This window comes from Passer montanus, unplaced genomic scaffold, assembly GCF_014805655.1.
Source record: "Passer montanus isolate IOZ18808 unplaced genomic scaffold, ASM1480565v1 scaffold2, whole genome shotgun sequence".
NCBI lineage: Eukaryota > Metazoa > Chordata > Aves > Passeriformes > Passeridae > Passer > Passer montanus.
In genome coordinates this window covers 19,948,964-19,975,514 of record NW_024366591.1, presented here as the reverse complement: position 1 = coordinate 19,975,514, position 26,551 = coordinate 19,948,964, and the positions used below count along the sequence as shown (strand labels likewise).

The 26,551-nt window shown below is 40.3% G+C and overlaps 1 protein-coding gene across 1 annotated transcript in view; it reads right to left on the bottom strand.

The window, feature by feature from the left end:
- Positions 1 to 14,350: 14,350 nt before the first annotated feature.
- Positions 14,351 to 26,551, bottom strand: part of CNKSR3 (CNKSR family member 3) — a 54,379-nt gene continuing 42,178 nt past the window's right edge. The window contains exons 7-13 of the mRNA XM_039707146.1: positions 25,593 to 25,652; positions 22,823 to 22,891; positions 21,962 to 22,108; positions 20,315 to 20,439; positions 17,666 to 17,874; positions 17,125 to 17,214; positions 14,351 to 15,662 (exon numbers count right to left, since the gene is read on the bottom strand). Coding sequence (XP_039563080.1) covers positions 15,364 to 15,662; positions 17,125 to 17,214; positions 17,666 to 17,874; positions 20,315 to 20,439; positions 21,962 to 22,108; positions 22,823 to 22,891; positions 25,593 to 25,652 — 999 coding nt within the window. The 3' untranslated portion in view covers positions 14,351 to 15,363. The remainder of the gene's footprint in view (positions 15,663 to 17,124; positions 17,215 to 17,665; positions 17,875 to 20,314; positions 20,440 to 21,961; positions 22,109 to 22,822; positions 22,892 to 25,592; positions 25,653 to 26,551) is intronic.

The window sequence follows — 26,551 nt, the reverse complement described above, 5'->3', positions numbered from 1 at the left end:
AATCAAACCTGAATTCTGATAACACACACGCACATGATAAAGCATGAGACTATTCCCTAAGGAGATACTGGGCATTCACATTTCAGTCAATTCAACAACAGTGATGGTGTGGGAACGAGCATCAGCTCAATGTCTGCTGAGAGACCATGCCTCATAAGCCTTCAAGGTATCAAAAAGTACAGTTACAAATATCAGTGCTCATTGTCACCATATATTGAACATATACATGTTTTGAATCTCTTTTCAAAAAAACCCAAGAAAACCCAAAAAAACCAAAAGTAAAGCTAACAAATTCTGTCCTGTTTTTAATGGTTTTAAACAGTGATTTAGCTCCAAAGTCCTTTTTTAAATTTGGTTGTTTTTGCTTGAGATGAGGCCTAACAAGCCATTCTAAGTTTCCTTCCAGATGTCAAACTTGAAGGCATTAATAAGAATTTTCACACCTGAATCTTGCAATAAGCTACACGCAGCATAAAAAGTCAGTCACCCTATTGGCCCCCAATAGGAAACACAAAGAGCCATGGCTAGTTCTTGATTGGCTCACACTTCTGAAAATATTCACTCTTCTAGGACTTTACAGTATGAGAGTAAAACATTACTTTCTCCACCATGACCTTCCTTTTCCTAAGGCCAAGATGCAGGAAGGGAAGGCAGGCAGGCTGCACCAGCTCTGGGACCTGCACTCACAACTTGCCAGCTCCCAGCTGACAGCTACAGCCACCTCTGGGGTGGCCTTCCCTCACTGAGGAAATACAAAACAGGTATGATCACAGCCTGAAGATGGTAACACATTAAACTAGAGGAGTTTAACAAAATGACTGTGTGTGTTCCACAGCCTTTGGACTAATCTTATAAACTCGAAAAGTCCTAAAAGTCAACAGTGCTACATAAATGTATTCACATGCTGATAACTGCCTGCAGGACCAAGACCTAAGTTAAGTAGATTCTACAAACCTCATTATTGTCTGTATTTACAGAATATGATCTGACATATGTATGTTCCCTTTCTGTCATCATTATCTTGAATGGATTTTTATTTATGAGCATGACTAGACAGGCTGTGTTTTTATGAATGCCAGCATTCATCCACAGAGACAAACAAAATGTCTTTCTTTCACTGCAAAAGTTTGTCTGGCAGCAGAGACCCACACAGCTCAGCCAAGCAGTCAAACGCCACAAAAAAATCCACATAGGAAATCATGTAAGCAAACAATTTCCAAAGGACTTGTACAGCAGGCTGTGATACATAATCTGCTTGCTGCACTGTTACAGACAAGTCCATTTTTACCATTCAGAATATTTTCACAATCTATTTGAGATAAGAAGAAACAGAAGGCTGAGAGGACTAGAAAATCCAACCAAGGTTAGTCCCCACTGACAAGCCCTCAGCAGCCCAACCAGCTGAGTAATTCCTGCAGTGCTCTCCTACAGCAGAGTCACACGGATAAAAGCCCAATGGCACCACCAGTCACACAGCAAGTGCCAGCTGCTCACAAAATAATATTTGAAAAAAAGGTTAAATAGTACAGCAGCAAAATATTGTCCAGAAATCCAGATGAAGGCTAGCCTTCTGCATGGATCCATGGCACAAGAGGAGGCATCATTCCTCCTCCCCCCTGTTAGCAGGACATGGAGCTGCTGCCACCCTTTCCTGCAGTGGGAGGAGTCCAGTGGGGAAGACAGACAATGGCAAGATAAACATCTCACTCTGGATCTCTCTTATAGCCAGTTGGTCCCCAAACACACTCTGGACTACATTACCTCCCACCCATCAACTTTCTCTTCCTAAAGAGAATGCTGGATAAGCTGACAGGATCATTGGGAAGAGTAAAGTACTGACAAGGAGCAGTTTTGGATAGATAGGAAGCCAAAGGGCATATGATGGCATGTTTGAGAGAGAAAGGTTCAAGCATGTCCTGAAAGCACAGGTGTTCCACACAAGTGTCCCTGTGCTGGTTCTGTGTATTCTAGAACCAGTCAGGTATCCAAGAGGCAGAGACTGATGGTAAAAATAAATAATTAACCCACATCCCACCATTGGGAATAATGGTTTTGTTCCCCAAAACATTTACCATGCTTGAGCCTTGTTTAAAGCCTGCAATGGAATTTCAGACCACTGTTTTACCCAAATTTTATCTAAATCCGTAATTTGGGGGGAAAAAAATACAACAGGAATTTTAAGTCAAATTATCTTCTAATCAAATTGATCTAGTTTCTTCCATTCTCTTAAACCCAGTCTCTTATATTACAAATTAAATTCAGAATAATCCCCTTTTTCATTCATTCTGATGATGGTTTTTCAGGAGAATAAATACATATTTATCAGAAAAGGAATAAAAATAAAACATTTTTTTAGAAGGTTAAGTGGCGCCTAATAGTCTACAATCCAGCAAGTTAAGCAAACAAGGAGAAGGGGAAACCCTACCTTGTAAATAAGGCAATTACAAATCTAGTTTCTACACCCTGGAATGAAGCCAAGATCTAAGTGTGAAGGACTCAGAGGAAAATCTGTTGTAAATTCCTTCAAGTGAAAGTCCCTATTTAAAAGGCAAAGAACACACTTTAGAAAGGTCATAAAGTCACAGCAGTTGTTTGGGGTTTTTTTCAAAGCACAACTCTAAGTGAAATTTGACTTCTTTTTATAAAGACAGAGATACACACAGCTGCACTTGAAGTGCAACCCTGACACTAGGAGAACAGCAATGATTAAAAATAGGTTTTGCACTGAACCTTAGTAAGTACTTCGGATACCTACTGAGTAGGAATTGCAACATCAGTGATCGTGATCCTTATATATTCTCAGTTTAAAGAAAAGGGGGAAAAAAAGATAAATGTACCTCATATAGGCATAAAATGAGAAGTTACACAAAAGCTGTTTCAGTAAACTTTCATAAGCCTGGTTTTATCATCTCTCTAGGTAAGGGGGCTCTGTGAATAGGGAAATATGGCAACAGCAGACACATTTTCCTTGACTATAGTTTGTAAGTCTAAGCTGTTTGGAAGATTTTTAGCAAAGGTAAGTGACTAAATCTGAAAGACAGAGCTGACAAGTCCTGCCATTCCATCTCAAATATTATGGTTGAGTAGTTTAAACAGAATTCAGTGCATGGGTATATACATTCACCCACAGGCATACACACATGTAAATACTTTTATACTTATATAAAGCTCAGGCAAATTCTACTGAAACTAGGAAACCAGACTGGAAAATCCACTTACATTACACCTTTGCATTTTAGTCATGAATTAAAAAGACTGTGGGTGTTGTGACTAACTGACAGAGAGTAAATTGAGTCACAACCTGGTGTTTACCATGGGGTAAACTGTTGCCTCTCCTGATTTTTAATTGGAGGTTAACTTTGGCACACTCCACTATAAACAAGTCCTGGCACTAAAAACAAAGGGGCAAGGAATCATTTCATGTATGTATTCCTGCAGTTCATCAAATATTCATCACTTACATTGCCCAGATATATTGTCAAAGGTGATAAACACACACATATCAATAACAATAGTCTGATATTCTGCTCCATTCCTCATCACAGAGATACCCAATCCTGATTCCAAGGAAAGCAACAGTGCAGTGTGCAACCATATCCAAGAACATGAAAGGTCTGGCTCTAATTCTCAGAAGCCTTCCTGAGCAAGTATAGCAAAACAGTGCCTTGATCCTGGCCCCCATTTCTATTAATCTTACATATAATTGCACACACATACAAAAGTGACTCTGAAGCAGATATAGAATGACCCAGCAACACTTCACCACACCTTCTACACAACACCAGGAGGCCTCGTGGGAAACACCCCGGTCACTTGCTGTCTCTCTCCCAGTCAGGATGCTGACAGATCACACACACACACAAGTTACTGCAAAAAAGGGTCCTGGCAGGAAAATGATGGCAAATCCCAGACCAAAGCTACTACAATACCACAGGATATATAAGTGGTCTCAGACTGACCAGCTGGCAAGACTGCCAGATTTCAGGCAGTACATGCTTGAGCATGCCCAGCTTACTTGGAGTTGTACTGTGGCTCAAACAGACATGAAGAGACACAAGTATCTCATTTATAACTTTATGAATACTTTGAAAAACAGAGGCTCTCTGTTATTGGTTTCTACCTTATCAGGCTGTTACTCTCTTGCATTGTTACTTTACAAAGTATATTATTTCCCCCAAAAAATTAAAACACAACACCCTTAATCATAGGTTGCTCCCACTAATAAATTACCTATTTAATATGTTTACATGGGCTCTTTCCACAGTACGAGTCATGTTGAAATTGCCCTAATTAAAATATCTCTATTCATTTGCATGACTAATCAGTACTTATCTGTAACATGGCACTTTATATCTTCAAAGCACTCCAACTGCATATAAATGGATTATCTGAAAACTTGCCCAAAAATGCATCTTGAAATCTGATGCAAAGACTCAGCTATTGCTTCCTAAAATAACTACTGGCTTTACATGCACTCTGAATCATAGTGAGGGCAATACTGGCAGGCCTGCAGAAGCACATGTGTTAGTTATGGAAAAAGTAAATATTACAGAGAAGAGATAAAGGCAGCAGACCAGACAGTGTTCCTTGATGACATGGAAAAGCAGATGGCTTAGTCCTTTGAGTGGTAGTAAAGGCAAAGTCTATCCCACTTCCCACCATGCTTTTTGCTTAAAAGAGCTGTCACACTCATGTGCAAATGAAGTCCCACATCCCTAAAATTGCTTGCAAGAGACTTGCCACCATTCTTTCACTTCCTCCTCTTTGGAGCTTTCTGCAGACTTCAATGTCAAAATATTCAGGACATCTGGTATTGCTTTCTGGAGACTCTGGCCACTGATGATTTGCACTGCATGAGAAATTAATTTCTTAGTACTATGCCACCCGTGTATCTCCCCATAAAGTTCATACCCCTAGGCCACCCATCGGTTAAAAGACAATGAAGGTGGGTACTTTTTTGCTTCACAGCTTGTTCCAACAAGGAACTTACATACAGAAACAAGCTACTTCCATAATCACAGAGCTACCCTACCTGTCTGCAAGTTATTTTCCTTTTTAAAAATTAAAAATCACATTAGAAATAGCAGGGATGTGAGGATGGGTCTTTCAACTCTATCAGGAAGCAGTATAAAAGAGCAGGTTTTGTAGGTCTATTGTCTTGATTTTAAAATGCCAAACTGTATTTTAGAGCTATCAATATGCTTTCCCTCATCAGAAGTGTAGCACCATTACTAATACCTTCCTCCTATTAAGAGGAAAACCCCCGCAGTTCTTCAAAACAAAAAGTGGTGGTTTTGTAATGTTCTGCAAGTGCCTCAACTGAAGGAACAACAATGGTAATTTTCAATGATGCTTTTACTCTAGATAAGTACAAAAGTGCAAAATTGCTGAATCTGAATGTTATTGCTCCCTGTCCCTCTTTCCTCTGTGGTGGCCCTGAACTGCATCTTCTCATGCATTCATTTGATTGCTTCAGGGTCCTTTAAACCTCCAAATTTCACCAGGGTTATGGTGAAGTGTGCATGATGGCTTTTATCCAGAAGGGCCTGAAAGCACGTGATGAACTCTAGCAGGATGCAATCACACACAGCCTACTCACATCTCTGCAAATTCATCAGGTTGTAGAGACATGAAGAGACCATTATGTCTGTCCCTCCCAGGAGGATCAATTATACTCGGGCTATATCTGACAGAGGCCGCCTAACCTGTTCTTTAAGACATCAAATAATGGAGGTTCCACAGCTCCCTTCAGCATCTTAAACCAGTGCTTAACTCTCATTGACATCAGGTTTTTCAACCAAATTCAAGCTCCCTGCTGTAATTTAACCTTATTGTCTCTTGTCCTATAAAATTCTTACATAAATCTTTAATGTTTGTTCGTATGACACCAATGCAATCATCTTTTCTTAAGACTATGCAACATAGTTTGAGTTAATATTTTCTCAAAGGCCAATGTTTTCTAAGCAAGAGGGGCTGTTGCCCCCTCACTGATACTACCTTCTGATATGGTAAGTACTTCAGGTTACTACAGGCACTGCCAACCCTAAAATGACAGTCACCAAAAGGAATGGAAGTGCCCCCCTTACACAGTTAATGAGAGCCTCTCTTGAAGAATCTGCTGAGAACCAGAGCCACAGCCCTTTTTTCCTGTTCTGTGTTGGTTAGAAATACAAGTAATTTGCCATCAATTCCCAGGCAGTTCATTACTCACACTGACAGAGTCACACAGTTTGGTTTAGACTCAAAAGATTTGAATGCCTGCTGGTTGTGTCCCTCTACAGCTTTGCGAAAAAAGAAAGACCCAAAGAAAAGTCAGACAAACAAGATCTGAGCAAAGCCTTTCTGCACTGCTTTTTCTATTCTGCTGCTCTTTAGACCCTTTCAACTGTACTAATAAGTACAATACAAAACAATTAAATCCCCAACCCATTACACTCAGGAAGTTAAAACTAGAAGACAAAGCTTGATTTAAAAAATCTTATCCTCTAACTAGGTAAGACAGACTGTAATAAAGGGATAGATCATTAAAAAATAAGAAAAAAGCTTCTTCATCAATGTCAATATGAACAAAATATCCACAGAAAAATAGATACATCCTAAATTAGAAAACTAAGGATGCATCTGCAGGGAGTACGTGTGGGGTTTTCTGCAAAACTACTGTTCCCCCAACCCTGTCACATGTCTGCCCCCCTCCTGACCTGAGAGATTTTTAGCACTGAACAGCCCTATATTACCACTGAGCTTCACTAGGCAAACATGTAAATTGGGTGTTAAGTTTACAACATGAGCAGCACAAGACAAATTGAGTTACCATTTTTTGGCTGGTGACTGAGGTAACAAATCTCACAGTTCACCTCCTTATTTCAAGAGGGGAGCAGGAGACACAGAAGCTACCAAGTCTGAAGGACTCCCAGCCCTAGCTCATATCCCATGTCTTCTTCCAGGAAGAACTGCTTGAAATAGAACTTATAATGAACAAAACATGCGTAAAATGTTCATAAAGCATTATTACTTTAAAATAAAAACACTTTATAACCTAATTGCAATATACATTGCCTCTTCAATCCTCTTAATATAGTTTTAACTTACCACAAATTTAGAGATCTCAGGAAAACCATAAAGTTTGCACACATGAAGCAATAGCTTCTCCCCCCACCCTGGGGACTCCTTTCTGTCTTCCTTTTTTCCTCCCCCACCCAAGCTCCGAATACAGGAAGAGAGATCACCAGCTGCCTGATGAAGAAAACAACTACTAAATAGTGTGCATCATTCAGATGGCTTGGATGATTCAGCTTTTCCATGTGAACTTTAAGTGGCACAAATGGTGCTTTGTGCATTTCTGAATCAAGAGTGTATTTAATAGTCCAAGAACATAACAAAATTTCTACTTGAAGAAAAACTTCTCATCTTAAATACAGCAGCATATCTGTTACCTTATAATGGCTCCAGTTCTCAAACCAATCATCTACCTGTGCTTATGGTATTGCAGCATCTTCAGCCTTTAAAAATACATTTTCAATTGTTCTCAAAAGTTGAACTGAGTAGCACAGTGGAAAGAGGATCTAGTGACAAGCTTATAATATTGAAAGCCATCTGATGTGATGTGCACTGGTTTTAGAGTGGGAGGGCTGGGAAGGAACAGAAAACCCAGGTGTAGCAAGCAGCCTGCTCTCCCAAAATACAACAGCACAATAATACACCAGCAGCTTGATCATAAGCATCCCACAGTTATCTTTCATTGTCAAGAAACAGGAGAATAATATTAAGTTTCCAGACAGTAGGCTGAGATATGAAAACCCACACAAATGCAAAACACATACACATTTACGTTGTGTATTTTTTGTTTAGCATTGCTCAGATAAGGAATTAGTGCCTGGTTTTACTTCTCTAGTTTCTTTGGCCTTTATTAATTTGTTCAAATGTTCATTTGAACCTTCTTCATCAACAAGATCCTATTTTCATTTCACCCTTTCGATCATAAATAAAAAATAGCTCTAATCAATTAATCAGATTTGACACAAAAGCTAGAAGGAACAATCAGACCTAGTGCTGAGGACAGAACCTCTTGCATTACAAACCCTATTTATTTAGTGGGAGAATTTATTTATGCTCAAGTACAAAAGCAGCACAAGCATGCTGAACACAACACTGCCTTCTGCAGGCACCCAAGTGTGACAATGCCAAAACTGCCTGAGGTGCTCAGCAAGGGCACCTTGAGCAAAGGGAGAAGGTGGCAACAGACTGAATAGACTAGTCATCACTGGAAATCACTGAAGACCTAGAGAAAAACAACAGAAATGTTGCTTGGCCTATGCTTTGAACAATGGAAACAAGCCTTTGGTGTCACGTAGTGTGCCACCTTCCATTAGGACAGCACCTGGAATTTTGTCTTAGGAGTGCAAACTAGGCAAGAGTACTGAAAAGCAACCAGAGAAAAATGCATTGGCAGCATCTCTACTCCCACTAATGGCTTTTGTATGTTTTTGTGATTCTATAACTGACTTTCACTTCATTTTAAAACGTAGGCATGTTACGCACATCCAGCCCAAAAAGGTTGTATCAAACTAGTCAGGGTGATGCAATTCTCACTTTACAGCCCCTGCCCTGAGACAATGCTGCAAGAGCCAGCCTCACTAGCCAAGATGTTTCTCTTCACAGCCAGCTACATGAACAGCAAATAATGTGAGAGACCAGAGGGTGTCCAAAATCTTCTGCATTTTGAAAATGCACCAAATGCTTCATTGCAAACTAGATGAAAAATCCACATTTGCGAGAGTGACATGTCAGAGAAGTCATGCGTTTTGGTAACCGTGTGTGATTCAGGTGTTTTGAACTTCAGACTTCTGGTGATGTTTGTTTTCACTCCTTGACATTTCTTGATAGGGAGAAAGATAGCAGGAGTACTGCTCATCACGGCTTCCCATCACACCTCCCCCACTTTGGTCAACCACTGGGAAAATGAGTCATGATGCCGAAACCTGAGCCTCTTCCACATCCTTCCAAAAGCCTTATTTCCCACACAAACCACATCCATTCCAAGCACAGCAGCCAGCTATGGGCAGTACAGGTCAAACGCATTTCTTGTGCCCAGATTCACCCATGTGTGAGCACCCTGGGGTATCTGCCTCGCTGCCTCTCCCAGACAGCCCCAGCTCACTTGTGCCCTTTACTTTAGTAAAGGCCTCTCTGTGCAGGACTGGGTGAAACATGCCTGTGCCATACAGGAGCTCATATGCTGCCAAACCTTTTTGTTTTAGGTAATGGCTCCCTCATTTACCTCTGCACTAACACTGTGTGACACATCAGGTCACTCCACAGTGTTCCCACACTTCTGCAGGAAAACAAACTTTGCAAATCAAGTACTTTTTGTCCCATTAGCCTTTTATTGAGAGGCCTGTCACTCCTATCCTGAGCATGAGGGAGGGTAGAGAGGGGCTGCTGCTTTAGCTGATGGGTTTCCCCTTGCCTTCTTGTCCCTCCACCCCACACAGCCATAGCACAGACAGGGAAGGGCAGGAGGTCCATACCCATCTCTCCAATGCAACCTATGAATCCAGCATTACAAAACTCAGAAAGGGGACAGAAAAACAGACCTTTCTTCCTACCCAGTGATAAGAAGCTGATGTGTCTGGACCTAAAGGACCAAGGACTGCTTGGGGTGGTCTAAGTAACTTCAAAGCAGAGTCTAAGCCAACAGCTTACTAAGCAGAGAGGAATTCTTACACAAATCAAGAACTTGGAAATGTTGTCTTGTGGGCAGCACTATTTTTGCTGGAAGGCTCTGACCAAAACTATCTCGGACATGAAAACTGATTATGCTATAAATATTAAAGACTTTATAGCTGTTTGTGAAATAAATTCTTGTAAAGTCCCTTAGCCTTAATGTAGGGAGGAAAAGGTCAGAGAGGAAAGACATAGGAAAAGGGAAATAATTAATTTAGGACATAATTTATTTTGCTCTCATCCTATTCACCTATAGGAACTTATACCAACTTCCCCCCAGAAACCAGTGGTCAACAAATATGCCAGACAATATTAAGACTTCTGCATGTTCAATGGGACATTCAGTGAAGTGGGAGAGTTTCAGCTAAAACTGTGTGACACCTAAGAAAGCCTTTGGTCACCTTCTGTGGAGACACATTTAAACACCACAGTTGCACTACAAGAATCTACAATACCTGAACTACAGCCCTCATTTTCTACTATCAGGTAATAAAATCAAACAAACCACCCAAGATGCTGCCACTAAAGTTTGGCTGATCTTTTACCTGGATGAAAATCCTTAGCTTCATTATTATTCATGAAGTCATTATTCACAAGGCAGGAAAACTGTTTTTTCTTGTGTTTTTCTAATGGATTTTTGTTTGGTTGGGGCTCTTTTACAGTTTACAGATTAAAATGTTATGGCTCATTTGTGACTGCTTGCCATTAGGAACATTTTCACTAGAAACATGGGAGAATTTCAATAGAAACATTGGTACTGAAAACAGCTAATGGGGATGAAAGAGGAAAACACATTAATAAGTAGCACTGAGAAGCATGCAGTTACTTGGGGAAAAAACCCAAAACATTAAATACATGGTCAAAACACTGAATATCAGTTTAGGCTGTGGCATATTGTATACCCCTCAGTAAATATTGCCCAAACAAAAAAGCTTCTAAGCAAAGGTCACAAGGGTCTGAGGCTCCTCACCTGCAAAAGCACTCCCAGAGCACATCTAAACACATGGTGGCTGAGCACCAAACAGTCAGCACAGCCCAGTGATCCACCAGAATCTTGTCAGATTTGCTCCACAGGTACATTTCAACAATTCCTACTCTGGCTCACTTGCACTGAAAAAGGCCTACACTAACCAAGGAGGGTGGGGTGTCAGAAACAACCAACCAAAAAAAGCCCAAGTAACTACCCCTCTCAGCTGAAGATGGCACAGTAAACAGGAATTCTTGTTCTCCGACTCCTTGGCTGCTGTCTGGCATAGAGAACATTCACCCTCACCTCAGAGAGCAAACAGAAACCACAATCATAAATTGACCCCACGGATTTTCCCTATAACTCTGCACTCTCTGGCACTTATTTTATGCCTAATTACTCTGCCTCCATACTCTGTTAATCAATCATATAATTGTCTAAGATATCTTTACCCTCTCCCAAAAAAAAACATATTGGATAACTCCATAACCTCTTAAGGGAGAAAGTGGCTTACATCATCATGAATAAGTGAGGTGACCACACAGAGAGGTTTAAAAAAATGTTTACATCTATTCTATGTCATGCTAAAACAAACACATTTCTCCCACTGGCAGGAACTGGAGGACACCCAAAGGTCTGGGGTTTTTTCCTCCATTGAATATGTAATCCTAATTTTTTCTTCCACTGGCAAAATATGTGCAACAGACAACTCCTGCCTGTTTCATATCCAGTATGTATTAAAAAAAAATCCCAACTCTAAGTGTTGTTGGTGCAGTAACATTGTTTTTAAATTTGACTTTCCACTTTTGGACAAAGTCCAGAATAACCCAAACTAACTAACCTTTTGGACCACTGCACGAGGCCTTGTGGGAATGACACAATCTTACCAGCAGTTGCTATCACAAAGGAAGACAAAATTATGGTTAGGAACTTGCACTGTGCAGGCAACAGGATAAAGAGAGGTTACTATTTTAAACTGATGCAGCAGAAGCACAGGCAGTAGAATTTGGTGAAATTACACACTGACAGCAGCTCTTGACTGCTTTTGTCAATATATCTTACAGCTCCAATGTGGTGTGTGGAACTATATTTAACTGCTTTGAAAGACTGCCCTTGTTTCATATTCTAGCTTCATACAAATGTAGCAGTAGAAACAAATGTGCATGCTGCAGTTGTGTGGGGTGCTTTCTTTGCAGAGTTGCTGCCACTCAGATGAAGCTGCATTCGACACAACACAGACCCACACATTTAGCTTAGCCTGACCCCTCTTTTTTCATTCTCCAAACTGAGATATTTGGAGTGCTCTTTCTACATTTTAAGTGAATCACAGAATATGCTGAGTTAAGTCAGTCGCTTCCTCAAGAGCTCTTGTCCATTATAAAAACCTTACAGCCTGCAAGGAGACAAAAGCATTCCTATGTGACAGCAACAAAGAGCACGTGAATAACCACAGCATGTGCAAAGTAAAGCTCAGGCTACAGCGAAGAAAGAAGACACAGTTGTACAGCAAGACAAAGGTTACTTCAAAGGTCACAACACTTTTTTGCAATTGCCCATGAGCATTTCTATCTCATGCTTTGAGATGGTGCACTAGGATGTATGGTGGAAATCAGGGAATGAATATTTTAGTGCAGAAAACTCAAGCAGAAGCCAACATTCACACTCACTCCTCAATCCTGCTGGCAAAGGCATTTCTGAGAATGCATGAACACGAAAGCCTTTCTGCTCATGTGTAAGATATTCCAAAAATTGAATGATGAATGCAGAAAAGCTCCTAGGGAAGTAAAACCTGCAGAAAAGGGTTTGTGCTGAATTCATCAAGATCTAAGTTAAAGCCTGATGAGGGGTTTAACTTGGTCTGTTCAGGATGTGATTGCAGATACAGAGCAGTTTGTAAAGACTGCCTGGTGGCAGTGTAATAAGACAGGATGCAAAATTTGGACTAAAGAAACATTTATGCAAGAAGAAAATTCTTTATCCTCTCCAACTCTAAAACTAGTCTTTACCATCTGTTTCTTGGTTTGGTTAAGTTTTGAATTCTTACTCACTCTCCTTTCTGTTCAACAAGCACCAAGACTATGGTGCATGTTACTGGTAAAACAAGCCCTGCTTATGAGGAAGGAAAAGTTATTGGCTCATTGATTAGCACAAAATTAGTATAATACTCTCAGTACTGTGTTCACCTCTGTTGGTCATCCAGAATTCAAACACTGATTAATTGTCCATTATACTAGAGGAAACACATGGCTTGGAGAATTGCCCTGCACTCTGTCTCTACAAGCTGTTAGTGTTCATTTTTATGTCTTATTTCCTTTCACACATTACCATCCAAAATAGGACTTTTTTTTTTGCAATGGTTATGTAAGAGAAACCAAAGGTATTGGCTTTCACGTATTCTACGGACTTCAACAGAAGCCTGCTCAGTATTTCAAAAGTGCATGATCCCTACTATACATATATGCAACAGTACTAAATATTATTTTTCCATTTTGTGGGTTTTATGATCTTTTCCAATTAACTGCATTTTTTGTTTTCCCACCATGAGAGTGTATTTAAAATATTGTGGAGTACTGTACCATGGCAGGATATCTGGAAATGTACATTAGGTGGTACTCATTAGGGAAGTCAGCCTAGATACAGTTCTTGATCTGATAGATACACATACCTTCAACATCAAGAGATGAGCGAAGTTTTTGCATAATAGCAGAATTTTTTGCAGGTTAAGCAAGAAGGGTATCAGCTGTGATTTATGCCTAGATCTGTGGGACTTTTTTTTACCCCTAAACTGTAGAGCATCCTCTACATTCACTATACACAACAAGAGATTAAGCATGATGGCCCCCTTTCATTTTTAAAGTAAACACAACATTGAAGATGAGCAGAATTGCCATTTTAAAAGTCTTGTTTGGACAACAGCTTTAGAACAGTTCAGCCTTTTGAGGCTGGACTATACTACAGCACAGAGCCTACAACATGGCAGTCTCAGCCCTCTTCTTGGAGGCAAGACCAAACTGTTGCAGGGTTCAGCTGCACAGGAGCAGTTCATGTCTAGTACAGACTGCCATCTCGGGGAGCGGAGGAGAGTGGCAGAAGACAGACATATCTGCTTTGATCAGAAAGGTCCAAACCAGCCAACCCAGTCATCAATGAGTCACAATCAAACATAATTAATTGAGAAGTGAATGAAACACCCTGTCTCTCTCTGCGGGGCGGTAGCACACAACTTCATCAGCTCGTTGCAGCAGAATGGTGACATCTTCACAGACAGAATTACAGTGTGTTTTTAACATCCTGCTATCACATGCGATTCCTGCCCCAGTCCTAAGTGCAAACTAGCATTTAACTTCCCTCTCTTTCCCCACCACTCATTAAATACAAATCCTTCTTTTCAGCAAGGCCAAAGGAGAAGAGGCTGCTGGCAACGTCTCATCTACAAAAATAGTTAGTCTTATAATTATAAGGTAATACAAAATCTTATTTTCTTTTCATTTGACTAAGCTGTGCCCAATACATCAATACAGGAAGGTACAAACTATCTGTTTAAATGTAAAAATATATACAACTATATTTAACATTTAAATAACTTTAAACACAACTGTTTGCATACTAACAATCTTATGTACATTCCTTCTTAAACAATACCTCTTTAATGTCCTCCTCTTTTGTTAAACAAGTTTTATTTTCCTCCCAAAATACCCAATGCTACTTTAAAATTCTGGAGGGCTAAAAATTAGAGCTATATAGAAAATAGCAAGATGTCTTACAATTGTAGTGTGTAATAGCACATATTTTTCATAAAAACAACACATCATTCAAAAACTGAACCACTGTAAAAGTTCTCATAAATCCAACAGGACTGTCTTTAAAGGTTACTTTGGTTAACAGCAAGTCATTCTTAAACAATTAAGGAAAAAATATATATTCTTTCACCACCTCTAGAGATGCATTTCCTTGGCTTGTTGTAGCAATCCATATACCCTTACAGATGAGCACCGCAGTTGTTCAGTGCTCCTTATTTGTACTGTGATTTCAAATAAAATAGATTATATATATAAGCTTGGATTGATTTATAATTAAATTAGTCCAACTTCCTAAAATCTCTGAATAAGAGAACTCTCTTCCTAAGACTTCACAGGAACTCTGGATATCAGAGAAAGAATGGTAATACCACCACTTCTTCCTCCCAAGGTTGATCTCATGCAGTACGTGAAACAGCATCACCAAGTTGCATGAAACTGCTGTTTCCCTGCTTATTTTCCCAGCCAGGAGAGTGACAACTTCTGTGAGCTCTTCATACTCTGACGCCCTGCCAGTTGCACCAGCCTCTGAGCATTCAGACAACTAAAGTGCCACTGGGCTTCACAGTAATGCAATGTTTTCCTCTGAGTCACCAGGCATTTTCCAGGTCACGTGTGGCCTCTACCTCACTGAAATTTTACTCATTTCCATGGGAATAATAGCCTTTAGTTTTTGGCCAGGAAGAGGAGCTTAATCTTTCTTCCCTCCTTGCACTATGAAACCCTCTGATCCATCAAAAATGACAAACAAAAAGGCTAAAGTGTGAGATTCTCCAGGAAAAGAATACTGCATTAGTCTCTGTGTGTCAGTTAAGCTGCAAAGTAGAGAATTCTGACCGACGAGCAAAGGCACTTGGTAACAGCGCTGGGGACGAGTCAGTGAGTCAACAATTTCAGTCTCGTGAACCAATTGACCAGCAGCGAGGGCTCCGCTGAGGAGGATTTTGTGGATGATGTAACCGATGATTTTTTAGCACCTTCCTCTTGAAAAGGAATCGTTGCACTGTTGTGGAGGTCTGTATTCATAAAACACCTGCTGCCTCGAATATAATCCGTTCCCCTCACTAACTGCTTGTCAGACACTGGTCTGCAGAGCGGGTGCTGCGTGGAGGGGCTTTCCTCAATGATCGGGGGTATCCTTTCATTGCTGAAGTACCTGCAGAGGACATCTTCACCTGCACAAACAGGAAGGGGAAAACCAATTATTGCTGACTTCAAAACCCTCCACTGACATTTGCTATTTTTATAAAAGTATTCTGGTTACACGTCAAAAACCTAAATCTGAGGTTTTGTTCATAAAACACCTGGATATAAGCAACTATCAGTAAATTCATAGCTTTTTGCATCTTTAATGTTTTTTAAGTAACACAATAATGAAATAAATCCATAATCAGAGGACATAACATTTGACTGTTATATTCCAGATTCACACACACCAAAAATGATGATACGGACTACCTTCATGCAAATCATTATCATAGGTGATATGTAACAAATTTCTTCTAATGTGTTATTCAAAATGCTGAAGAGACCAGAGTTGAATCCATGTTAAACTTCTCAGTATAACTCATGAGTAATTTAAAAGCTACTAATATTACTTTGGACAAGAGAAATTAATTTTGCAGGTGAAGATGTAAGCACTTCCCTCCCTGGTTTTGACCAGTGATTCATGATGCTCTCTCTGTTTTAACTCTTCCCCAGACACCTGACCAAGGCAGCTGCTGCTGAAGAAATCTGCTAGACTAGGCAAGCCTTTAGTTCTGATCCAACACAGCTTAAATACAAGCCTGCAGCACTTAGGTACATTTCAAGCATTAAAAAAGGCAACGCAAAACCAAAGGTAAAACCATACACACAAAAACCAGCCCTGCCACCTGGTGATCGCTCTGTTAGTATCCCTCCAGGTTGATGCTTCTCGTTATCAACTTCTACTTTTATATGAAAATAATAGAATCTAGCTTGGATTTTACCTAGAATTAGACATTAGCTTTCATAACTGATTCCAAGAATAAACTAGTCATCCCCATTTCCCACTCCAACAGGACTAAAAGTCTTTCAGATGCAAAAGAGGGTGGGAAGAGGACTGTGTAGGAAGTAAAAAAGTCATCCAACTGAACACAAAATGTTATGAGTTTCTGTCTCTCTCCCATTCAGTGATGCCTGCAGAATATGTTCCTTTCTAACAGCAGTAAAAGCTGTTAAAAGGCCCTACATTTCACATTTTGTGAACAAGCTTGCTTCTTCAACAGCCTCCAGAGTGAGTTAAACAAAAAGACTTAGCACAAAAGTAGTTTCATGATCAATATTAAATGCTGTAGAAAGGGAAAAGGCTGTGTGCAGGAGCAAAATGGTAACCTGTGCTATAAAATCACAAGTACAGATCTGCCCTAGTCATTGTAGCTAACTTTTAATGCTCACTACAAGTCTAAGGCAGAACATTTGAGTCCCATCACTGAATAGCTTCAGAAATTTAATTTACCATCTGGCATTTCTGCTAAACCCAACAATGGTCACCTTGCATCAGTTCAGCAATATGCAAACTATAATCCTCCATTCCTAATTTAAACACTTTTATGTAGTTCACCCCAAGAAAATTTTGGAGAGGAAGAGAGTGAAGGATAAAACCTAAAACCTTGCCTTTTCTCCCTGATCCTCGTGGCCTAGAGAAGGGTTCTGCAGCTCCTATCCAGCTTCCATCAGCAGGCATTGACAAAGGACGAGGTTTTCCTAGAGACAACATAGAAGGTTATGAGGAGTTACATAAAGTTGAGGGAACAAATTTTTAAATTTTTGCTTTTCTCAGTTAAACAAAGGAAGAGATAAGCAATAAGGAGTTCAAATTGCAGAAAAAAGAATATCTGAAGGTAATTCCACTGGTGACATATAAGAAATCAGTGTGCTGAGATTAAACAGCTGCTCTCTTGCTCATTTAGAGCAGGAGGGGACATAATGTTATAACCACAATACATGTGGAAATGGTGTTCTGTAGCAGCAGACCCCAGCTGAATGACATTCATTACAGAAATAACCCGTTTAAGAGAAATTATTTCAGATGTAGAATTTCAGATTCACAATTTGTACCAATAGCCTTAACATCAATCAAGTCTAACAGGCAGTTTTCTAAGACAAATCATTTCAGACTGATTGAACAGTGATAAAAAGAGAGGAATGAACTCACCGTAGGACTGTGTTTTTTCTCTCATCTTGGCTGGTAGGACGTTTACTTCCATGGGATACCCAGGCAGCTGATCTGAATCAGCAATAGTGAACCTCCGCCTTCGGCTCTCCTGATCCAAAAAAGAGTTGGGAGACTCGGCGCCCTTGGACCCCGGTAGTGGCTGACTGCGTTTGCTGCCTCCTCCATACACAAAGCTCCCCTTTTCATCTCTGAAAGGACATGTCACTGCAGTTAAAGGCTTGAAAGAGTTTAAAGCTACAGACATTAATAGGTTTGAAAGATGCTTCTAGCAGCAAGTCATGCTCGTGACAACTGGCATTGTGCTGCAAACAAGCTGGAAGAAACCCCCAAGAAAGTCAGGTGATAGAAGACTTCATTATATTTAACAAGGAGAAAAGAAAGCTACCCTCCTCATGCTAATTCACTCTTAACAAGCCAGTAATTTAACACACTGAGAAATTTAGAGGCTCCATTCCTGCAAAAGATTTTGATAAATGAGATTGTTCTGTCCTGAGGGCATCAAAGGCCCTGACTCACTGCCTGCTCAAGTACATATCTGTGACTCAGGAGTGCTACATGAATTTATCCATCTCTGTATGGGTAATGGTAACACCTATTACCTCCATCTGAAGGTTTCTGCCTTTCAGTCATTATAGGAGCCCAATACCTGTCACTGAATATTTACCACCTTCTCTCTCCCTCCTTGAGAGTTCCAGTAACAGATTCATAGTGTGTGTGTGTGTGTCTATATATATATATATATATATATACACACTCACACACACATAGATTATTTTGAGTAAATTCTGCAAGTACTTTTGGAAGAGAAGCTATCCTTCAAGTTAAGATTTGCCTGGAGGTTTTTCCCCTTCCTACATGTTACAATCTTACTGCTTGAAGCAACCACTAGCCAAGTCAGGCATACCTGACCACCTAAGCACACATATACCCCAGTGTTCATAGCAGTCCCTGGACAGCACATCCCACTTGTCCAGCTCTCCAGCAAGAACAATGCTAAAGCTCACTGAATAGGAAGGAGCTATTTATGGAGATGGAAAGACCAAAAACTGCACTCAAGTGTTACACCAGAAATGTATGTACATGGAGAGCTCTCCTACACCACCACCATGTGGAGACTGTGCCATGGGGAGGGAAACCAAACACTGCCCTCTGACTCACAGTCAGAGGAGCAGAGGAGATTCATGCCAAGAAGGGAAGAGAACAGGATGATGAGGGAGGGAGAAAAAAGCAACCACACAAATGCATCACAATTTCAAGAGAAAAGCAAAACATGCAGAGGTCAAAATAAATGACCAAACTGAAGGCAAAAGAACTATCCTTTCTCCTCTTCCTCCTGCCATAGCTTCTCACATTTGCTTTCTTTAAAAGTCAAAGTCAAGATGCCTTTCCCTTTCCACCTATCATCCAGGATGAGTTTTACATCTCGTATTGTGATTTCCATCCTTTTCAACAGGGATTCAGGTCTAAAGGCATTTGAAGCTCGATATAATTTTGTGATTCTTTAGGAAAGATAAACAAATTGAGCACATGGACATAATTCACCAACATGTTTGAGATACTTAATGATTTGAAGAAACAACTAAGGCATTCATCTGCTAAATCTATATGCTTGTCATTGTGCCAAAAGATTTAAAGATTTGAGGGTTTTTTAGTAAGAAGAGCATATGTAACCATAAAAGCAAGGCAAGCACAGGTCAAGGTGGGTCCAACTTTAGTGAAGAGACCCTATCTAAGCAAACCCCCCCCCCCAAGCCCCCCACCCTGGTCCTGCCCCAAAAACTGCAGTAATAGCACCTCTGTCTCTGTATCAGCCCTTACACAGCAGGAGTCAAGTGCCCTGCCACAAGGCCTGCAGCAAAAGGTCACAGTTTCTGTGCTGGGCTGCCTACATGTAACCTAAGGCTAGGGAAGGCCAGGAAGCATGCCTGCCTTTCACATCTTGCCTGGAAACACGTTTTCCCATCACATTCCCAGATCATCTGGCAGGGTTCTGGCATGAGTCAACATGGACTTGAGAAGAAACAACAGCCAGCCTTACCATATACACAACTCCCCTCCCGCTGTGTATACAGGTATGCACTTTTATAGCTTACACCACAGGATAAAAAAAGAGGAGTTGATGTATTGCCTCTCCCTTCCCTTCAGTGGGAACATATTTGTTTTAAACAACTTGCAAGTTTAAAAATTTAACGTGATAGGCATCATTTAACTTGACATTCTTTTCTATCCTAACTCCCACAACAGTTACTCAACTTGCTAAAAAAGAAAAAATCCAACAGTGAAAAAATGTTAGGGATAAAAATTACTTCTTGCTGTGTGCAGTTGGATTTAAACAGTGTCAGAAACATAGCTCCACAACAAAACCAGAGATGACATTGGTGTGATGTTCTGGGAACAACTCTGCTCCCTGTGGCACACAATCTTCCAGTAATAAAATCTGCTGCAATCCTGGTAGTATACACATTTAAGCATGAGTTCAAGCAATCCAACTCATTTAGGCAGCTAGAAGCAAGTTTGAGATTTGCAGCTTCCTCAAGCTAATCCGCACAGAGCTCTAACAGCAAGCCAGCTCAGGAACAAGTGCAGTGAAGGAGGTTTCTGTTGAGAGGTGCAGGTTTGTTTGCATACCGAGGAGAATACGGAACAGCTGGTGGAGGGGGGATGTACAGGTCCAAAATGGCTGGCTTCTCCTTCTTCAGCGAGGTATCCACAGTGCTTTCTGGTGACTGGGTTGAAGCTGGTGAGGGACTGGTCTGAAATGTTAAACAGCTATCAAACATCTGAGCATTCATTTATCATTTACAAAAAGATAATTTAATAACCAATAGCACCATTTTCATCCCCTAGTGAACTACCATAAACTCTTAAGAGTCCACATTTTCCTCCACCCCTAGTCTTGGCTGGCTTTACAGGGCCTCCCACAGAAGTCCTATCATGGGTAATGCATTGCTCAAGAATACTTTGCTCTTTCCAGTTCTATTTTTCATGTAAATTCCACAGACAAAAAAAGCAACTGAGACAAAACCCCCTCTTTTATATTTAGATGCATCAAAATAATGCAACTTGTTTAATACAGATATGATTAACACGCCTTGTGAAGCTGGCATATGCTACCTTTATTCCACACACTCCAATGCCTGGGGCAAGACAGGAATATAGTAAAGTTCACCATAGATTGGATCAATGGGCCAGGGAAACAAATTAAAAATAGATTTGGCATTGCTCATCTCTGTGCCTCACTTCTATATATTCTCAGCATCTCGCCATGTTCCTGTCTGCCTACAGGAGAGAAAAGGTTTCAAAGACCTTTCTTCTCCAATCACTCCCACCCACTAAGGAAACACTGCTGGGCACAGCCTATAAGCCAGCCCACCTCAGCTCTTCACACTGGTAGCACATGTCAGGCACGATGCCACAAAAACGGGGCACGTGCATTGGTGAAAGGAAGGATGAACATGTAGTTAAGTATACATCTTCTACCCATTTTGAGAGAAATCTGCCTTCGTGGAGACTTGTGACAGCCACAAGCATTTCACAGGTTGAAATCATCCCCACAGCTGTAGGGAGACTTGTATCACAACAGGAGGAGAAGGAGGGGGAACTCTCCCTGCTTTTAATAATTTCAGATAAGTAGTTTAAATTCAGTTAGGTTGCTCACTCCTGCAAGCACTAAGCTCCAAGTTTCCTAATGCAACATGCCATTCCTCAACATGGTTATTTAAGAATTACTTAACATCACTTTCTCTGTCTGCTCAGTACCCAACCTGTGAATTGCCCAACAACCAAATCTTATTTTAACAAGTTGTTTAAATAATTTTTTGAAAAAAACCACTCTTTCTCGCCCTTCACTAGACAAAAAGAGGACAAATATATGGAATAGTCTTAAGCTATTTCAGCAAAAAGATATTACTTTGATAAACAGAGAAAGCATTTATTTATTGCTCCATGCTGATGAATTCCATACATATCAGCAGTTTTGCCTCAGATAAGTTCTCCCAGTGGCATACAGACTGATTAAAATATGCAGCACACCTAGTCCCTTTGTGTACCAAGAGGGCATTATCTGGTAGCAAGGAAAAAGAAAAAAAATAAAGAAAAAGAAAAGAACATTTTCCCTTTTATCTAGAAACCATAGGAGGACAGCCATTTCAGCTAACCTGCCTTGTCGTACACTCAAACATGAGTACTTTGGGGCATTTATGGTATTTTTCTTTTTTCCAGCTGCAACCAAGGCATTCCCATCCCGAGATGAGAGTGGAACTGGCAGGCTCTCACCTGCACCAAGGGTGGTTTCCAGCGCAGGTTCTTCAGTGGAGCAGGAGTGAAATGGAAAGAGCCAGTAGGACGTTTCTTAAGCAGCAGCCTAACTCCAGCAGGATTCTCTCGCAACTTTGCCACCAGATTTTTTAGCTGCCATCCAACCTGGAAGAGAAGAAAGGCATCCTTTATTCAGCATTTCTTTTCTGAAAGCAAACAAACAAGAAAAGCCCAAATCTCCAAAGTCAGACAGCTTGTTTTGACATAAAGGAGGATTTAGAAGAGATAAAGGATCCAAAAAAGCCATCTTAAAAATTAAAAAAAAAGTAAAGCTCTTTTTTTGCAAGGTACTTCATTTTCTTTCCAAGTTCTCTACTTAAGCTCTAAACTAAATACTAAGATATCAAGCAGTGCTCTTTATACCTCAGTTCCAGTCCTAGAAGGACACTCAGGACAGAAGGATATGCTCAAATTGACTAACATAGGGATTCACAGTGAACTACTTTTGTCATGTTTCTTTCTCATATTGAAAGGCATTGCTAACATGCTAAGCAAAAATGCAATTATTACCTCCAGGTTCACAGATAAAAATGACTGGACAATCATTGCAAATTACTGGGGGGCATTTTAAAGCTCGTTATCTGCATTTCAGTGGAATGTAACGAGACATTTTAAACAGGTCTTAAATGCAACATGAACTATTTTAATAAGATGCATAAAGCATTTAAACAAGAAATACTGTATATTTATCAAAATATCGCAAAGAATAAAATTTGTCTTGAAAATAAAATGCTAAAAAGCCTCAAACATCAGAACTGCCTCCTGACCCCATCCATTCAGCCCCTGTGGTGCAGAGCAAGCATAAGGGAAGTTACTCACCACAGTTTGCCGGTTAACCTGGATCACTTCATCACCAGCGTGAATCTTCTGGGAGCGATCAGCAGGGGACTACAAAGAGGAAAACAAAAGTCATGTGCTGCATCATGTCTCCCTCTGTCCCATAACAACTCCCACCAATCTAAGTCAAAGATTGCATCAGCAATGCTCTTCACTATACATAATTTTCACCTCTGCTGATGACTTGAGAAATGTAAATGAATTAATAAAATTATTTATTTTTATGCTGGGGGAACTAAACAGGAAGAGAGAAGGCATAGACTCCATCTGTTAAACAACAAATTGTACTTAAGTCATGGGACAGTCTCCACTCTCCTTTTCTCTCCAGTTTGTACTATAGGTTTAGACAGTAATGGAAGAGGCAAGGAAATCCTGAGGAGGATTTCTGCCCTAACACAACAATCATCTTGCACAACTTTTAAACAAATGTGTATTTATGTTAAAAAATACTTTAAGAATTTGAATGTACAGAACAAAGGATCAAAACCCCTCCAAGATAGATCCTTTGCACTTACCCTTTTTGTTTTCCAATGTAAATAAAAGCTCCTGACTTTAATGTGAAACTGCCTGTCTGAATCGCCAAAGTCAGCAGATAAAAATACTTGCACAGACAGGTATTTTTCAAATACCTATCTAATAATAATACACTTTAAAATACAATTTTCTTGGAACAAAACCTAAGCTCTGGAGAGCCGTTAGCAAGAAACAGATAAGTGTGTCAATATTTAGATTTATCAACAGCTGGTGCAATGCACCAGCCTTTGCTGCAGTTATTAAAAAAACTCTCACTGCTGTAAAACACCAGCTCCTACCAGCCTTGACAACACCCAAAGCACACAGACCTGCTACCTTGGTACATGCTGCACCTGGTCACAGGACAGCAACTCCTCCCATTCCCTCCACCCCATGAGTAACCACCAGGCAGCAGGCCAGCTCTTCCTAGCGACTCCAGAATTAAGCACTTGGATTAAGGACACCCTTCTCCACCTCATCACACCTTTAGACCTCGTGTAACTTTGTTGTGAGAAAGAACTGTGAGAATAAACAGTGCAACAAAGGAAAAAAACATGGGTAATTTGTGGAAGGCTTCAGCTATCATGAGTAATCCCATTTCTGCATTGTCTTCTTGCTTCCTCTGAGAGGAAATGCCTCTGTGGAAAGCTGCATATATAGGAGTCAACCAAGATCATGAAAAAATGCTGGGCCAGAGTCAAGTTTGTGAAAAACAAAGTTCACTTCAAGCTGTCCTTTGGGTGACCAACAGCTCATCTGAGGGAGGGTGGGGAACCCTTGCACAGAGAACTCCTGCAGCAAGTGACAGGTCACAGCACTGGGATCCCATTGTGAGAGCAGAGGAAAGAGCAGAGTTTAGCTGGAGGTGGACACGACGTGCAAAGTTTCACGTAGGATGGCATAACTCAGGGATCCTCTTGGCTGACCCATACCAAATGGACTTCCCCAGTTCTTCCATTGTTCAGTACTGTCAATTCAGGGATGCAATTCCATTGCATCCCCATACATCAGCTCCTGGGGATAGCTACTAAAATCTCATTCCAAATCTAGCAAGAAAATTGAGCTAAGATCCAGCCTGGGTCATCTAAGTGATATCACACAACCATAAAGCCATCAGTTGCTTGCAGATCTCTCAGTTGCTTGTCAAGTTCTGTTGCTCCAAAGAAAGGAGTTCCTCCAAAGGAAGAACCAGTGTTGATAACAAAAAGCAGACCTTAGGTCAACAGTCAAAGCTACAGAAGGAATACAGCCCCAAAATATGACCTACATGCAGAAGCAGCTTGTCAGCAGTCAACATTACATTCTTCTGCATTTATCAGGTGTTAAAATTGCTGCAGATGTGGACATGGTCTCTGTGGCAGATCCTATACAGAGTTATGCCAGGACACTAGTATCAAAGCTATAGAATCTTACACTCTGCAAGCATAGATTTCCACACTCTCCTGCCTGGTCCCTGGACCTGGCAGGGGAACAATTAGAACCACTGGTTCTTTCCTAGTCACAAAAAAAAAAAAAAAAGAAGTATTGCTGCAAAAGCCAAGTTTCTCTGCTCTTTTTTTTCTTTCAGTCACTGCTCCTGGACAGTAGTGGCCTGTTTGAAAACATCACAGCATCATCTGCCAGCCTTGGCTGCTGGCTAGTGATCTACTCCTTCAAGGGCTGCCCAGAAGTCTTCAATAAACTCTCAGTTGCAAAGGACTCAGTGTACAAATAAAACAAGCAACCACCTGCAGTAAAAAACTAGCTGCCTCTCTTGCCAGCTACTTCCTTCCAGCTGACCACTCTTAAAGTCTTACTCATTCATAGTTGTTTTACTCTGCAAGGTAATTTTGTCATGGGACAGCTCATTGATTTCATGACTCATTACTGAATTTAACACAGTACCACTTAAATGCTCCCATTAAGGGAGATTGCCTTTGCCAGTGGAGAGCAAATACATCCAAGACTTTGTTAAGCAAGATACCATAAGAGCTCAGAACAGCAGATACAGTAACTTATTAAAGCAATTAATGCCAAGCATTTGAACTAATTTGTGTACTTGCAGAAACTGGTTTAATCAGGCTAACAGTGAAACATGCAGGCACAAAATATTTACAAACTGTGGATAAACAAATGGTGGACCATGCAGTACTTAAAGCAGTAATGCCATGCAAGTCATGTCTGAAACAACAAAAAGTAGTAATTCAAACTAACTCAACCAAAGCTGCTGTCTGAGAGAATATACATTTGCTTCACTTACGTTTTCTGTAGTTCCAGTAATTACATGCAATCCATCATAAGTGGATTTGATGTACATTCCCTAAATATAAGGAAAAAATGAAAAACAAGTTTAAAGGCAAAACAAACCACATAACTTATCTGATTAAAACACTGTTGGCAGCAGACTCAAAACATAGTTAAAACCAGTTAACAATTTGTATATTCTCCCTAAAAAAAGTGTGTAGTCTAATATTACAACACTCTAAACTTCTTCACAGATCACTTTTAGTGTAATTTATTATAATATTTATAATGACTTAAAACACCTAGTGCATGGAATAAGACTTAGAAACACTCTCTGGTTGGTAATAACAAACACTGCTGATTTTTCTGACTTGTCAGACTTTGGCCTTGAACAGAACTTTTTTTATTTACTATCCAGCCTGCATTAGAGAATTACAGGTTTTACCAGGTGGCCACAAGTTCTCTCCAAACAGAGCAGACCCACACAGGTGGTCCACAAGAATTGCTGACATGTTCTTTTACAGCTTCTCTTGGTAAGTCGATACACAGCCAGCCTCATAACCACAATGCTTCCTAAGCACTAAAGTTCCAACAGAGTATTTGTGGCTCTGTATGCTAATGCTGAGTGTGAACACAAGGACAAACTTGATGAAGTGGGTGTTGACTATAAGCCCACCAAATTAAAAATCATGAACAGACTATTAACTAATAATTACATAGATTTCCCACAAGAGATGACCAGCAAATTGATTTCATAATTTATGAACAAATGCATAACTACTTTTCCTTTCTACATCTGCTGTTAGAAACACTCACACTGAGAAGCGCAGAACTGGATGTTACTCAGGAGCTGAAAGCAGCTTAGCTGCCTGAAGTTACCACACTTACTTTAAAAATAGGTGGAAAATTAGGTGATCTTTTTGACCCTTCCTCTCTAGCCAATTCCCAGCCTGTTTGCCTGTCAGTATATCCAGT